The sequence below is a fragment of the Prunus persica genome, chromosome G5 (assembly GCF_000346465.2).
Source record: "Prunus persica cultivar Lovell chromosome G5, Prunus_persica_NCBIv2, whole genome shotgun sequence".
NCBI lineage: Eukaryota > Viridiplantae > Streptophyta > Magnoliopsida > Rosales > Rosaceae > Prunus > Prunus persica.
In genome coordinates, this window is record NC_034013.1 from 2,194,897 (window position 1) to 2,209,208 (window position 14,312).

The 14,312-nt window shown below is 41.4% G+C and overlaps 1 protein-coding gene across 4 annotated transcripts; it reads right to left on the reverse strand.

The window, feature by feature from the left end:
- LOC18776373 lies at positions 446 to 5,722 on the reverse strand. Of its 4 annotated transcripts, none has more exons than XM_020563319.1 (11): positions 5,127 to 5,722; positions 4,621 to 4,676; positions 4,169 to 4,309; positions 3,944 to 3,992; positions 3,813 to 3,865; positions 2,695 to 3,389; positions 2,188 to 2,231; positions 2,036 to 2,084; positions 1,837 to 1,885; positions 1,109 to 1,237; positions 446 to 947 (listed from the first exon to the last, which is right to left on the reverse strand). In XM_020563319.1, the coding sequence occupies exons 1-11, from the start codon at positions 5,433 to 5,435 to the stop codon at positions 824 to 826; spliced, it is 1,698 nt and encodes a 565-aa protein (XP_020418908.1). In that variant the 5' UTR covers positions 5,436 to 5,722; the 3' UTR covers positions 446 to 823. The 4 variants fall into 4 exon arrangements, with proteins under 4 accessions (XP_020418908.1, XP_020418907.1, XP_020418910.1 ...); XM_020563318.1 differs by having other exon boundaries at positions 1,837 to 1,894; XM_020563321.1 differs by lacking the exons at positions 2,036 to 2,084; positions 2,188 to 2,231.

A 14,312-nucleotide genomic window follows, 5' to 3' on the forward strand; every position in this document is an offset into this window, starting at 1 on the left:
ATTCTTCCACTGTGCGTATTTCTAAATCCCCTAATAAATTTTGGGAACCCTTTTTGCTGCCAAAGAATACACTCTAGGAGGATATACAACAAGTGATATCATATGACATTATTGTGGTATTCCCTTAACCTTATGCAATTCTACAGAACGACCTAATTTATGTAAAGAAGATTAAAGAAGGGGATCATGAGTCTGATGGAGGCAACTGAACTCAAGTGGTTAGTTAAAGTTGATCACATGGCATGAATAAGTGAGACCAACACTACGCAAGTTTCATGTGGTTCTCTTTTAAGTTTGTAGTCCTTTTCTATTTCTTTCTTTTATGATTCTTCTTCCTTCGCCATGGGAGTTGAACTTGCCAAAGTAGCAAACAGTTTGGGAGGTGAAGTCATTGCGATTCGAGAACGGTTTTGAACAATCAACTTAAGTAAGGAGAACAATCACCTTTCCAACAAAACAAGCATATTGGTCTTCCAAAGTTAGTCTTCCAAAGTTTTTAGTGTATTGAAACAATGCAACTTAGTCTTCCCTATTCCTACAGTTTCCAAAGTTACAAATAAACTGCTCGCATGGTTAGATTATACCAGACATAGTAGCCATATATAGACTTTACTTGTTAACTTACAGATTGACATTCACAAACTTTAGTTCAGAAAATAAACCAAACCATGCTTTACGTGTGCATCAAGCATTACATTTGTCTGTGTTCATTGTAATCAGGGTGGGATCATGGATCTTCTACACATACCCCAATTGAACTTTTTCAAAATTCTCAGGATCCTGAAGAGGAGGGAAATCCAGTTAGCAAAACTAGGATGGACTTTCAAATCTTGCCAGTTTCTGAAAGGATCCTCTCTATCTCCTCTAGGAGTCGCTCTTTTTCATCCGTGAGGTCTTCATTTTCCTTCTGCAGCTCCTCTATCTGCTTAGTTTGCTCAGAATCCTTCCTGAAACAATGCAACACTTATTTAATAAATAAATCTCAGATGGAAACATGAAGGCGTGTCTCTAGAAATCAAAACAAAAGCATTAATTCATGGAAAATTCTCGATACGTGGAAACATCAAAAGGGAAAATTTTGAGTAAATAAGTTAATTTGTTCAATTACCTATTCATGAAGGACAAGTTAAGTTTGAGGGATCGCACTTCCTTTTCAAGATTTTCACACCGCTTCAAGACAGATTGTATATCTGATGGAATTACAGGAGTTGAATTCCTTTCCTTTGCCTCTGCCATTCTACAACAACAACAAACTTCAGATAAATATAACTGTCGCAGCTCTAAACGACATGTAGCACTTTCTAGATAATTTTTATTGCTTCATGTAGTCTACAAATATTTAAGACATGTAGCATTCTATAGATAGTTTTTCTTTTTGGTTCTCATTTTATAGATACTTTTCATAGTTGCCCTACAAAATTAAAGATTATATTTAAGCTCTGTTGACCTTAACATACAATCCTCCTCAACTTCTCATCCTCTAGACTTCCTAATAAATGTTCACAATCTTTGATACTCATGCATTAAACATAACCTAGGCCTGCATCTAATCAGTAAAAATGGAAGAAAGAGAAATACTTCAAATAATTAGTGAAATGGAAATGATGTTTCATGTGATGTCAGATGTGTGAGTTGTGTCTGTTCTATGCAATGCTAGATGTGTATCTAAGAAACCAATTTAAAGAAAGACTGCAACTTAATGGCTAGCCAATTAACTGAATCTATTCCCATCGCTAAAAATGGAATGAAAGGAAAAAGAGAACTCAAATTCTGAGGAAGAGAGTTTGTTCCAGGGAAGGCAATACTCTTCCCCATTGTGGATATCAGTGTACGTACTTGCGTGACCTCTCCACCCTGCGTTTTTTTGTAGCATCCTCCTTGTCCACTGCACAACCTTTTTGTGGGTTAGAGAGAATGCCATGACTCTGAATAATACAGTAATGCATCTTTTCAAAAGAGTTATTTTATTTTATAATTATAGATGCAGCTTCTTAAGAGGAAAGCCACGTTCATGATGGTGAAGTTTCAAGCATACCCAAAACAGCTGATGTCACAGATCCGTATCGATCTAAACGCTCCCCTCTCTGTGAAATATGCCCAGTTAAAGAATGAAAAAATTCTCAGTAAATTTTTTGAATATTGGCACCATATTTTCATAACAACACTCACAACCCGAGTAAAGTATACCTTTTGATCATCTTTCAAATTTCCAATTATCCGTTCTCTGAAATCTACAGTTGCATGGAAAGGCAGTGAATATCTAATTCAAGAAAAATAGTGAAAAAACAAAACTCTTAATGCTATGTTTCAATACCCCACATCAAATGAATGTCTAACTTTGTGCATGAAAGGAATTAATATATATTACACTCTGTTCTGGCAAGGGCTTCAGCATTCAAAATACCTGAATGATTTGAAAGTAATGCTTTCCACAATTAATTTACAGGAGACCTGCCAATATGTCTTCATGATTTACACGTTTTTATACATAAAGTTGGAAGGAAGAAAGGTTGGTATATGCATCAGAAACTTCTACACAGGCAAGTTACTTTGTGTGCTTATGATCTTTCTTTCAGAAAATGTGTACGAACTTTCATATACTTTGGGAAATGAAACAAGTACAAGGAGTCCCATGGAAGTGCAAAAAGACAAGAAAAGATGCAGTTATCTATTACAACTGTGGAAAATGACTACCTTTAGATTTAGAGCCGTTTTCTGAACTCCTATTTCCAGCTCGTTTCATTGAACTTTCGCAAATGCTCAGTGTTTGACTTGAATTGCTGGGACCATCACACGCATCAAAGCCAGATGAAACTACTGGTGCAGCAGCAGATGATTCACTTTGGGAAGGTTCTTGAGAGTTTCTGCTTAAGGGGTTGGGGTTTCTGAGATTTACAAAACCTTCCATCTCAAGATCCAGGGATCCTTCAACGTTTTGTGTAATTCTATGATCGTTAACTTGGATAGTGGATACTTCCTGAAAAGTTCCTGCCAGTTCATGAATTCGATCCCCTTGCCCTTGATCAAAACCAGTGTTGACTATAATTTCTTGAGCAGAGAAAAGGCCATTGGAGCTATCATCTTCTACACCTTCTTTTTCGATCTGGTTACTAAGCTTTTTGCGCTCTAATGTACCCTTTAGCATGCTCACCACGGATGAAACTTTATCCATGTCACTCATTTGTGGGGTGTTGAAAGTGGATGATGATGAATTGGACGGAGAAATGAAGGTCCCCAATTGATTGGTGACCTCACAAACAGAAGGATCATTGAAAGCATTTGAAAATGCAAATTCTTGTTTAATTACATTGGGGCAATTCCCTGAAGCAGTCTGCAGGCCTTCCAAACCTACTGTAGTTTGAGCATTTTGCATGGCAACATACCTCCTCCTGTCATTCAAATATATAATCATTTAATGAAATGAGATGATGCCAGTTCTCTCCGTAAAAGCAAAGTAGAACAGATAATTTACAAGGTTTAATGATTTCTACAAGCTTAAGTTGTTAGGATATCAGCAAACCTTTATTTTTGTATTCTAACACTACGTGGATATTCTGAAGATCCCAATGAACTCTATATTTATGTTCAATGGTTTCCATAAGGAACAAAAATAATTTAAAAATTCAATCTTATATGGGTTTCCAAGGGTCAAAGAACCAAATCCCAAAATAAAGGGCTTGACATTTTTTACATCATCAACTGAGGCCTCAACCAAGGGCATGAAACACTACAGAATCAATTGTGAACTGATTCCAGAAGACAGTTTTAACTCATATTCTGTTGTTATCTATTAACAAATGTATATGCAATACCGTAATTCAGAGGATCGGCTTCTCGTCATAGGCTGAGAACTATGAACCCAGGCCTGCGTTAATAGTAAAATATTAGATATAACATGAAGAATCCTCGAACTAAATCCTGAAATGGATCAATATCAACATGCCTTAGCCAAATATAACTCACTAGCCTGCATTCCTCTTTCAACACCATGCCTGACAAATTGAGACCAAACTAAATGAATATAACTATCTTGACAAATGTTTGCCATGTAAAGAAAATCATAATGTAAATTTAACATTTTCAAGCTTCCCGAAATTTAACATAAGGGGCACGTACTATATACACATATATGTTACATGACAACATCTTGGAAGGGAGCAGTAGCCACCTGATTGAATTTTGATTGTTGTCACCAGACATTTCGTCAGGCATGACATTAATTTGTGGATATAAACAATCGTTGCTTCTTTTCTTTTGAAGTAGACCAACATGTTGCTGACCAGACAAACTAGCAATTTCAGTAGATATCCTGTGTTGTACGGAGTAATTATGAGCAAGGAAACCAAGAAGATGAAAATCAGGATGATAAGATCTTGAAGTTCAAAGTAGTAAAAAAAATTCAGAGAATGAGAGAATAAATCAGCAGGTGCAATGAAAAATCAACGTGATAGATCATTTTTTCCGACTAAGATATTCATCTAGTATGCAATAAATTTAAACAGGGACCTACCCATGATCATAAAAAATACATCATATAAGTACCACATATTTGCAGTCTGGAAACTAACAACATTTTACATGCTTGTCATTTAAAGGTTGCTAGAACTGCAATCCACTTACCTCCGTGATCCTTGTCGAGTACGATGTGCAATGCTTGATGTGTTGAAGCAATTGGTCTGAACAGGATATATGCCAATCAAAGAAAAAAGACAATCAGGAATGGGAGATCAATCCATATCATCCAGTTTCTATTGAATTTGTTAAATGTTATGTGAACCAATGACTTGAGTATCAGACTGTAGGGTTATTGAAAAATGCTATAGGGCAAAACTGTCAGTAAATCAGTGGGCTGGGATCTTTCATATCCAGTCAGATTTTTATCAAAATCCATGGAACAAATGCTCAATGTTTCATCAAGCTCCGTAGTAGGAATTTCTGCCAAGTGAGTAAAATCATAAATGAGAGATAATGAAGCATAGCCCCATGGAATGAATGGTATTTGAATGTGAATGACATGCCATTTTAACTGATTCAAAGCTAGATACTTTATCAGACATCCGATGAATGATCAACTGTCAACCAGAACTAAAAGTCAATGAATATATAGGGATAACACGGCTGCTTGCCTCTCCAGTTGTGAGCCAGCTTTTGAAGAGCTCCTCGCTATCTGTACGAAAGTTTTGAGACAAATTCTTAAAACCAAGCATCTCCATGGTTGGTAGAGGCGTTGCAACTGAGCTCTCCATAAAAGATCTCAGGATCAACTCCTCACTTGTATTCCTATAGAAGTCTGAAAGCCCTCTTCCTTCCATCTGCTGCCCCTCACTTCTTGCAAGCACCTGACCCTCGAACGAGTTTATTATATTCTGCCGACTGCTTTCTGGTTTCATAAAAGAATCATTCACTGAGCTTCCTTTATTTCCTTCATTGACCATACTATTAACTTTTCCCACAAACAAAAAATAGAAGCCCCCAAAAAGGGTCAACTCTTATATAACTGTGAGCTATAGTTGAACTATGTACTCAAGCAGTTGATGATCCTCTGATCCCTCTCAAACTAGCTACTCATGCGAAACGACTTTGAACCAAGTTGACAAGAAACTGTATCTCTCAAGTCTCAAGTCTGACCTGATCAACAATAACACCAGCTGTGAATTATCAAAAGAACAATAACACCAGCTGGGGAAGAGTTCAAACATTAAAACCAACCATACATGATAAAGAATAGGTCTCATGTACCAAGACAAGAGATTATATGTCAACATTACACGTATTTTTCTTTTGAGCAATTTTACAAGCATATGTTGGGCTGTGGTCATCAAAACTAAATATTATAAAAACTGCGGTATCTATGACTTCCGGTTTTCTAAAGATTCCCACAACCATACATTGTCTCTTCTTTCTTATGAAAAGTTTATTCTTGCTGCAGTAAGTTACTTCAATTGTTTAACGGTTCGTCAAACACAGGAAGATTAAGAAATGAATTTAGTACATATTAAGCTAAATGTAATCTTTCAGGCAAGGGACTTGTAGCTCAAGTAGTTAAGAGCATTTATCTCACCACCTGAGGTCTCAAGTTTGATTCCTCCTATCCCCAATATCCCTTACATCCCAAAAAAACAAAAAAAAGGGTAATCTTTCAGTAAAACATAAAACGTGTGAACTTTTTATTTTTATTTTTTGGTTTTTTCATATCAAAATAATAAACAATATGCAGAAGTCTAGGTGGTAATTTACCACAGAAACAGCAATGAAATGATGGCAGCAATGAAAGGGACTTGGTGCATCCGTCCTTCCTTGCTTTTTATTTAAAAAGTGTAGCCGTTGGGAGGGCGTTGTCATTAGGCTTGGGGAGTAGTAGACTCGTAGATTTTTTATATATGGTAATGGTCCATTCAGAATTTAATATAAGTCAAGTGGCAAAATTTAGAGGATAGAAAAATCATATGCTCCATTACAAGCCTATTTTTTATTTTTTATTTTTTATTTTCCGACGAATTACAAGCGCGTTTCTTTTTGTTTTGTTTCGTTTTATTTTTGTTGATCAGTCTGAAGGCTTATGACGTAGGGAGATTAAGTGGGAAGGGTGCATTTAGGGAGTACCCAATAAGTGTCAAATCTGCCTATGAATTGGTCACTAACATGAATGTTCTTAACCATGCTTCTATGATTATAACCTACCTCTTCTATTTTTATGTGTGTTGATGTTCAAACGAGAGATATGAGTGGTTTCGCCCACGGTACCTGTGGGAGCGATTTTCCTCTCTATGGAATATTCGTCTCAAGAACCTTTCTTCCTCTTCGCTTCTCTTTCTCCCTGCTAAACAACACGGAGTGAAAAAGACCACACCCTAGGAGGTGTTGGCCAAAGGCCCTCCAATGCCTAAGTTAGGTCGATTGTGTATAGGAGAATACTTCTACTTCTTCGAGGTGAGATGCTATGAGAAGTATGCTCAGGTTCGCGTGTACAATGCTAAGCTTTTTGACAGTCTGAGTCAAGAAAATCATGTGTGGCATATAGACGCGCAGGAAGTCATAGGCAGATGAAAAGGGGAGGTCGGCGACGGTCTGCTCGTTCCTCTCACCTACTGTGACGGTAAGTCGTACCTCATTGATCTGCTATAGTATTTATGGAATTCTTTGCTGTATATCTGACTGACTTCCTTCTTTTGCTTGTAAAAAATGAACATCCCTGCTAGGTTTTGTGAATGGCACTGGTTGCTCAGCAAACATCGGAAGGATGCTGGTGGTTTGCTCCCTCCCGAAGATGTTGAAAGATGGAATCTGCATGGCTCGGACCTAGATGATTTGCTAGCTGAGTGAGAGGAGTCCTCGACCGAGCTACCTGAGAAGAGGAAGGCTAGTAGTAGATCCATCAAAGATGAATATGCCACCTCACAATCAAGGGATGCATCTCCATAGAGAAATAAACTGAGACCTCATTCTGCCATGAGCAAGTCTTCCTCGAGAGGGGTCTCATCTATCAAGAAGGTCCCCATGGGAATTGCTCCATCTTCATCTATCGGGATCAAGTGCCTCGTTGACGCGAACTACAAGAAGGTCAATAGCATGCAGGCGGTCCGGGATATTATGCTCAAGTCTCCACCCGAACTGCTCAAAACCTGTGATCTGCCCTATAAGGAGGTTGTTGAGAAGTAGGGTTTGAGTCGTTTGCGCTGATCCAGGGATCAAATTGAGAGGACTGTACCCTTGTCCAGCAATCACGACTAGTCTGCCAAGCCACGAACAGTTAAGCGCAGAGCTAATTTAGTATTGTAGGCTGCAGGCATGAGCGCTAGAGAGTTAACTACTCGAGCAAAGAGTCATTCAGTTGCGTGAACTACTGGTTTGGGAGATGGTGATAGTTCTGTTGGGGATGAGCATATGTCTAATCTGATCAAAACGAATTTCTTGTCAAGTCCATCTGCTTGTGCCAAGCTGGTTGACCACATACATCAGGCTAGCGCCCTTGACAATTTCTTGAGCCTCTCCTGAGATAAGCAAGAAGAAGTTGTCATGTATCATCTTCAAAATGAGATGGTTTTTGATATTGGGGCAATGCAAAACTCGTCTATTGTTGCCCCCTCTTCTGCTCTGCTCGATGAGATGACGAAGAAGAATGCTGATCTGACTGACAAGCTCTCGAATGAGATGAAGAAGAGTATGTCCGGGCTGAAAAGTTCTCTTGGCCAAAAAGATGGTGACCTCAAGTCTTTTGTCGCTACCTTACTCGACCGCAAAGAGGCCAACTTTCACCTCGAACACGAGTATGCAGTTCTGGCCCAAAACCATGACAAGCTACTGATCAAGTTTGGCACCCATGTGTAAGCCATGGAGGCTTCCAAGCATGAGATTGGTGCTAATGCATACAAGCTGGGATACTTGGACTGCAGAAGCGGTGTTTTCCCTTGTTGCCCCATCGAAAATGAAGATGATGAGCTGCTCTACCTTAATGTGCCCTCTGCTCAAAGTGAGCAAATCAATGTTGTAGATGTAGAAGCAGTTAAATCTTTGTAAGTGGCCCGTTCAACCTATGTTCGGAGACATGTCGATAGTTCCCATAAGTGTATGTCCAGAGACATATAGATGAAAGTGGCCTGTTTGGCCTATGTCCGAAGACAAGTCGATAGCTCTCGTGGGAGTGGCCTATTTGGCTATGTCTGAAGACATGTTGATAACTCTCGTAAGTGTATGTCCAGAGACATGTAGATGAGAGTGACCCGTTTGGCCTATGTCCGGAGACATGTCGATAGCTCTCATAAGATACTCCATTGAAAGAAAAGCTCGAACTTGTATTAATGTTGGTGTGATAACATCAAAAGTAACTTGTCTTCAAAGGAGGTGAGGGATGCTTCATGGATAGTACCTCCGACAGTGGTGGGCATTCTATTATCTTGGAATTTTATTCTCCTCTAAGGTGTCGAGGGTATAGCTTCCTCTACCTCCAGACCGATTGAGAAGCACAAGCCAACGAGCAACGCCTCATACTCTGCCTCGTTGTTTGAGGTCGGGAAGCCAAGCATGATAGCTTGCTCCAACAGGGTTCCATCTGGGGTTATTATGATGACGCATGCTCCGGCTCCTTTTTGGTTCGACGCCTTGTCTACACGCAACTGCTAAGTGTCTCTAGGTAGGTCAGGTTCGGTGGAGGAGGTCTTGTCAGCTTTTGAACTTTCCTTAATTTTTTTTTTTTACCAGCTTCTCTTCTTCAGCCGATTGAGTGAATTCTGAGATAAAGTCTGCTAAAACCTGAGATTTTATTGTAGTCTTCAGCCAGTATATGAGGTCGTATTGGCTTAGTTCGGTAGCCCACTTCATGAGTCATTGAAAAGCATCAGGGCTATGGAGAATTGATCTCAAAGGAAAGTCAGTCACGACAATGATTCGGTGAGCTTGGTAGTAGAGTCTATGTTGTCTTGCAGAAACAACAAGGGCCAAAATGAGCTTCTCCAACTTTGGGTAGTGAGTCTCTGCATCGAGGTGAGCTTTTAATGTGTAGAATACCAAATATTGGGCCCCCAGTTCTTCTCGGATAAGAGCTGAGCTGACGGCCGAGTTGGACATTGCCAAGTACACGAACAAGTCTTCACCAGGAACTGGTTTTGAGAGTAGGGGAGGCGAAGTGAGGTAAGTCTTCAGATTCTGGAAGGCTACTTCGTACTTCTCGTCCCACTTGTCTTTTTGTCCATTCTTCAAAGCTTTGAAGAATAGTCTGCACTTATCGGTAGATCTCGAGAGGAATCAGTTGAGGGTTGCTGCTTTGCCCATCAGACTTTGTCTTTCTCTCATTGTTGAAGGTGACTTCATCTCGAGAATGTCATTGATTTGGTATGGGTGTGCTTCGATACATCGTTGAGTAACTAGGTATCCCAAGAATCAGCCGGAAGATACACCAAAAGTGCATTTACTTGGGTTCAGCTTCATGCGATACTGTTAGAGCAGGTTGAATGCTTCGGCAAGGTTCTTGATGTGGTATGCAAGCTCAGGAGCTTTGACTAGCATATCGTCCACGTAAGACTTCCATAGTTTTACCAATCTGAACTTTGAAAATTTTATTCACGAGCCGTTGGTAGGTCGCTCGAGCATTCTTTAGCCCAAAAGGCATGACCTTGAAATAGTAGGTTCCTCTCTCGATGATGAAAAATGTCTTCGCCTTATCATTCTCATGCATCAAGATTTGATTGTAACCGGAGTAGGGGTCCATGAAGTTGAGCAGTTGATTGCCAGAACTTGAATCCATATGCTGGTCGATTCTCAACAGCGGGAAATTGTCCTTAGGGCTTGCCTTGTTGAGGTCAGTGTAATCGATTCAAACTCTCTACTTGCCTTGGTTTCTCTTTGCTACCAAAACAACGTTGGCCAACCATTATGAGTAGGAGACCTCTTCGATGAAGCCGGCAGTTAAGAGCTTATTTATCTCAGCTTCAATGATTGTAACTCGCTCGAGAACGAAGTTGCCTCTCTTCTGTGCCATTGGCTTGCTGGCTGGGTGGACGTGGAGCTGGTGGCAGATGATTCGCAGGTCGATGTCAAGCATGTCAGATGGCGACCATGTAAACACGTTCTTGTTGTTCTGAAGAAAGGTGGTCAGCTCCACCTTCTCGTCTGCGCTTAAGCACAAGCCAATCTGCACTCTTTTGTATATCTAGTCAGGATCAAGGGGTACTAGCTCAATGTTTTCCTCGGGCTTCCAGCCTTCATCAAGGGAGGCATTTAGGCGGATTCCCACGTCTTGATCATGGCTTCTTAGTTGGTATTGGGAGGTGGCAACTCCCTTCCATTTCAGGTCTACATGACAGTCGAGAACACAACCTGCCTCGTTGGCAGTCTACATCATCAGTCTGAACAGCAACTGTGTACTCTTTTTTAGCCCTTGGGCTGTGCATCTCCTAGTCATTGCTTGATCACTATTGATCTGCCCGATTCCTCCCCCAGGAATAGGGTGGTAGATCTTCTGGTGTGAGGTGGATGTGACAGCGTCAATCATGTCGATCCATGGTTAGCCCAAGATTCTGTTGTAGGGGAGACTTCATTGATGACCATAAAGGTCTGTGAGCAGAAAATCGAGGGTGAGTGGATGTCAAGGTTAATCATTCCCACAATGATTGACGTGGCTCTATTGAAGCTGGTGAGCGATCTAGCAAGTTTGTTGATCTTAGGCTCCAATCCCATCTGTTGGATGCACTGTCTTCGTCCACAGCTTGTCCAATCTGGATGCAGATGATGAGGGTGTCATTATGCGGCATATCAAGCTCGATCTGCCGTCATTATGCGGCAAATCAAGCCTGATCATGTCATTCTTCTGAAAGCCAATGATAGGAGTGCCCTCAATGGCTAGATCGCAGGTTGTAACTTGGGAGACGAAAGTCGCTTATTTGAACTTTCTTTTCTACTCCCATGTGGTCAGCCCAGACTCATGAGAGTCAGCTAGGATTGTGTTTATCCGAATGACTTTTTAGGGAGGTTCCTTAGCAACTACATCATGGTCCAACTCTTTGAGGTGCCTTTTCCAGGCAATGTGGAATACACATTGAAAGTAGTATTTACTCGTGTAATGATCTTGCTCTCCGTAGAATACGCAGTATTTACTAGTATCCCTCTTAGCCGGGTCTCCCTTTTGAGACGGCGGTCTCTTCACCTAAGGCTTGCCTTTCACTTGTGCCAGAATCTGGTGAATCAGGATAGTGAACTCATTGAAGGCTTCTATTGTCGTGACTCCTCCTTGCCATGGCTGCGATCTGCACTTGTCCCGGTTCTTATTATCGAATTTCCCTTTCTTTTGGCTTGCCTACTTAACCTGTTGATTGGCTTCCCTGCTTACTTTCTTTGTGGTGATACGGTCTTCGTCTTAGTGTGTATAGTGATCTGCTATCACGAAGACTTATGCTAGGGTTTGGCTCAGAGTGATGGTCAGCTCACGGTATAGCTCGTCTGGCAAGCCCTTCTTGAAAGTTGAGGATGTGATTACATCATCACATTCTATGATGTTTGCCTTTTCATCCTTGAATCTTTTGAGGTAGTCTTATAGAGACTTGTCAGGCTTTTTGTGCATATTAAATAGGTGGTTTGGTTGTTTTCTTACAGTTTGGCAAGAGGTGTACTCCTTTGTGAAAATGAGGGTAAACTCCTTGAGCTACTCCTCACAAGGTCATTGTCAATACCTGGCACATTAGGGCTTTATTTGCTTTGTACAGGATCATAGCACTCTTGAAGTGCTTCAAATGGCTCTCAAGGTCAAAGTCCCCCTTAAACGGTGTGATGGACAGTGTTGTGAAACGCTTCGAAGGTGTGGCCTGCTCCACCTCGTCGGTGAAGGGTGAGGATTTGACTTGATCAACTTCCCTGCCCAGGGCCTCCTCCATGCTTCCTTTAATTAGATACTATGGAGTAGATCATTCACAACCCTCTTGACATCTTCGGCCCACAGGGCTTGTGGCTGGGGTCGACATCTTTCGTGCCTTGGACGTCGCTGGTTAACTTCCTCCTCAACCTCCAAGTGTCGATCCCCTTGGTTGTTCTACCTATAGGACGGGTTGGTAGATTTAGCTTGTGAGGGTTCCTTTATGGCTCATCACCATGAGTTGGTTCTTAAGCGGGTTGGTGAACGTCGGTCATTGCGTTCTTCACACAACTATTAACGAACTCGAGCTCTTTGCGGGCCTAGCCTACAATGTATACTTCCTTGTGGGCCCAAGTGAGTGTAGACATCGGACTGTGGGCCCAACCTCTTCGTGCACATTGGTCCTTAGACCTAATCTCGAACGGATCATCGATTGGCTCCGAGTACAGCTTACATTTCTCGGTGCCTCATTAGCACTTTCTCGTTCTCTCCCCTGTCCGTTTGTCACTATCTGACTGGCCTGGGACCTCTCAAACTGTGAGCTGGTATGCTCGTGCGTTCTTCTCTCCTGGCCTTGGGATCCAAGGTCAGGGTTCTAACCCAAGTTAATCTGCCTGAGTAGCCAGCCAATCAAATTCTTTTGGTCGTCAATTCTCTGTGCTAGCTAATCAACCCATGAGCTAAGGTCCACTTGACTGTGTGGATCAGGAAGAGTGGTGTGCATTGCGCCCAAAAGCATATGGGCTGAGGCTCCATTGGACGCGTATACGGGTGCATACGTCAAGTGTGACGGCAAATGAAGGAACGGATGGATTTGTTCCAAAATCGGGGCATGGCCCAAGACGGCGTTGAGGTAGCCGTGCGACCATGCTGCAATTCCAGTAGTCGTGTGGTGCAGCTACTGTTGCTTTCTGGTAGTGACGGCACACGGTTGTGAGGAAGTTCTAGCTCCTGTGTTTGGTAGTGGCAAGGTGGATTCAGCCGCAATCCCTTGCAGCTGCAGCTAGGTTTCCTTCGTGAAATCTTGAGATGGAGGGTTCAGACCCGTCTTTGATTGCGTCATTGTGGTGGCCATACTCCTCATAAGTCTATTTCTAACCATGGTTGATCAGAACAAACTGTGGAAATGGGTTTGGAGCACACGTTGAGTATTAACCAGAGCTCTCAATGAAAACACCAATTTGTAGGAGTGATTTTCCCCCCTAGGGAATATTCGTCTCAAGATTCCTTCTTCCTCTTTGCTTCTTTCTTCTTGCAAAACCACACGGAGTGAAAAGACCACACCCAGGGGTTGTCGGCCAAAGGCCCTTCGATGCCTAAGTTAGGTCGACTGTGTATAGGAGAAACAATAGCTAACAAAGTGTACAGAGATTTCTCTCGGGCAAAATCGAGTGGCCGGAGCCATGTGTGGTGGTCGGAGCCTTGTGTGTGTGTGTGTGTGTGTGAGAGAGAGAGAGAGAGAGAGAGTGTGTGTGTGTGTGTGTGTGTGTGAAGGCTAGGGTTTGTGAAGGGGATTTCTACAGAGTTTCGAACGTACCTCAAACCTTGCGCGTAGCCATGTATTTATAGGAGTCTCGGAAGCTAGGATTTCGGAAGAATAATTCCACACATGGAAAGGAATTATTCTCCCCCAATTTGGAGAGAGATGGAGTTAATTTTAATCAAATCCCCAATTATGGCAAGGATCCCTAATTTAGTCAAATAATTCTCAAATTGATTGGATTAATTATTTGATCTAGGATTTGTAAATATTTGCTTCCATGGCACCTTTCCGGCGAATGAAAGAAGGGTACTTGCTAAGATAAGGCTGCCATTTGGTTTGGTAAAAACCAAATCGAAGATTACCAACTAAATTTTTTTTAGTGTGGTAAACTGTTTTCACAATCTGAAATAGAAAAATACATAAATAAATAAAAAAGAGTTGGTTCGGTCTTGAAAAATACCAAAAGAATATCAAAATCAACCAATTACC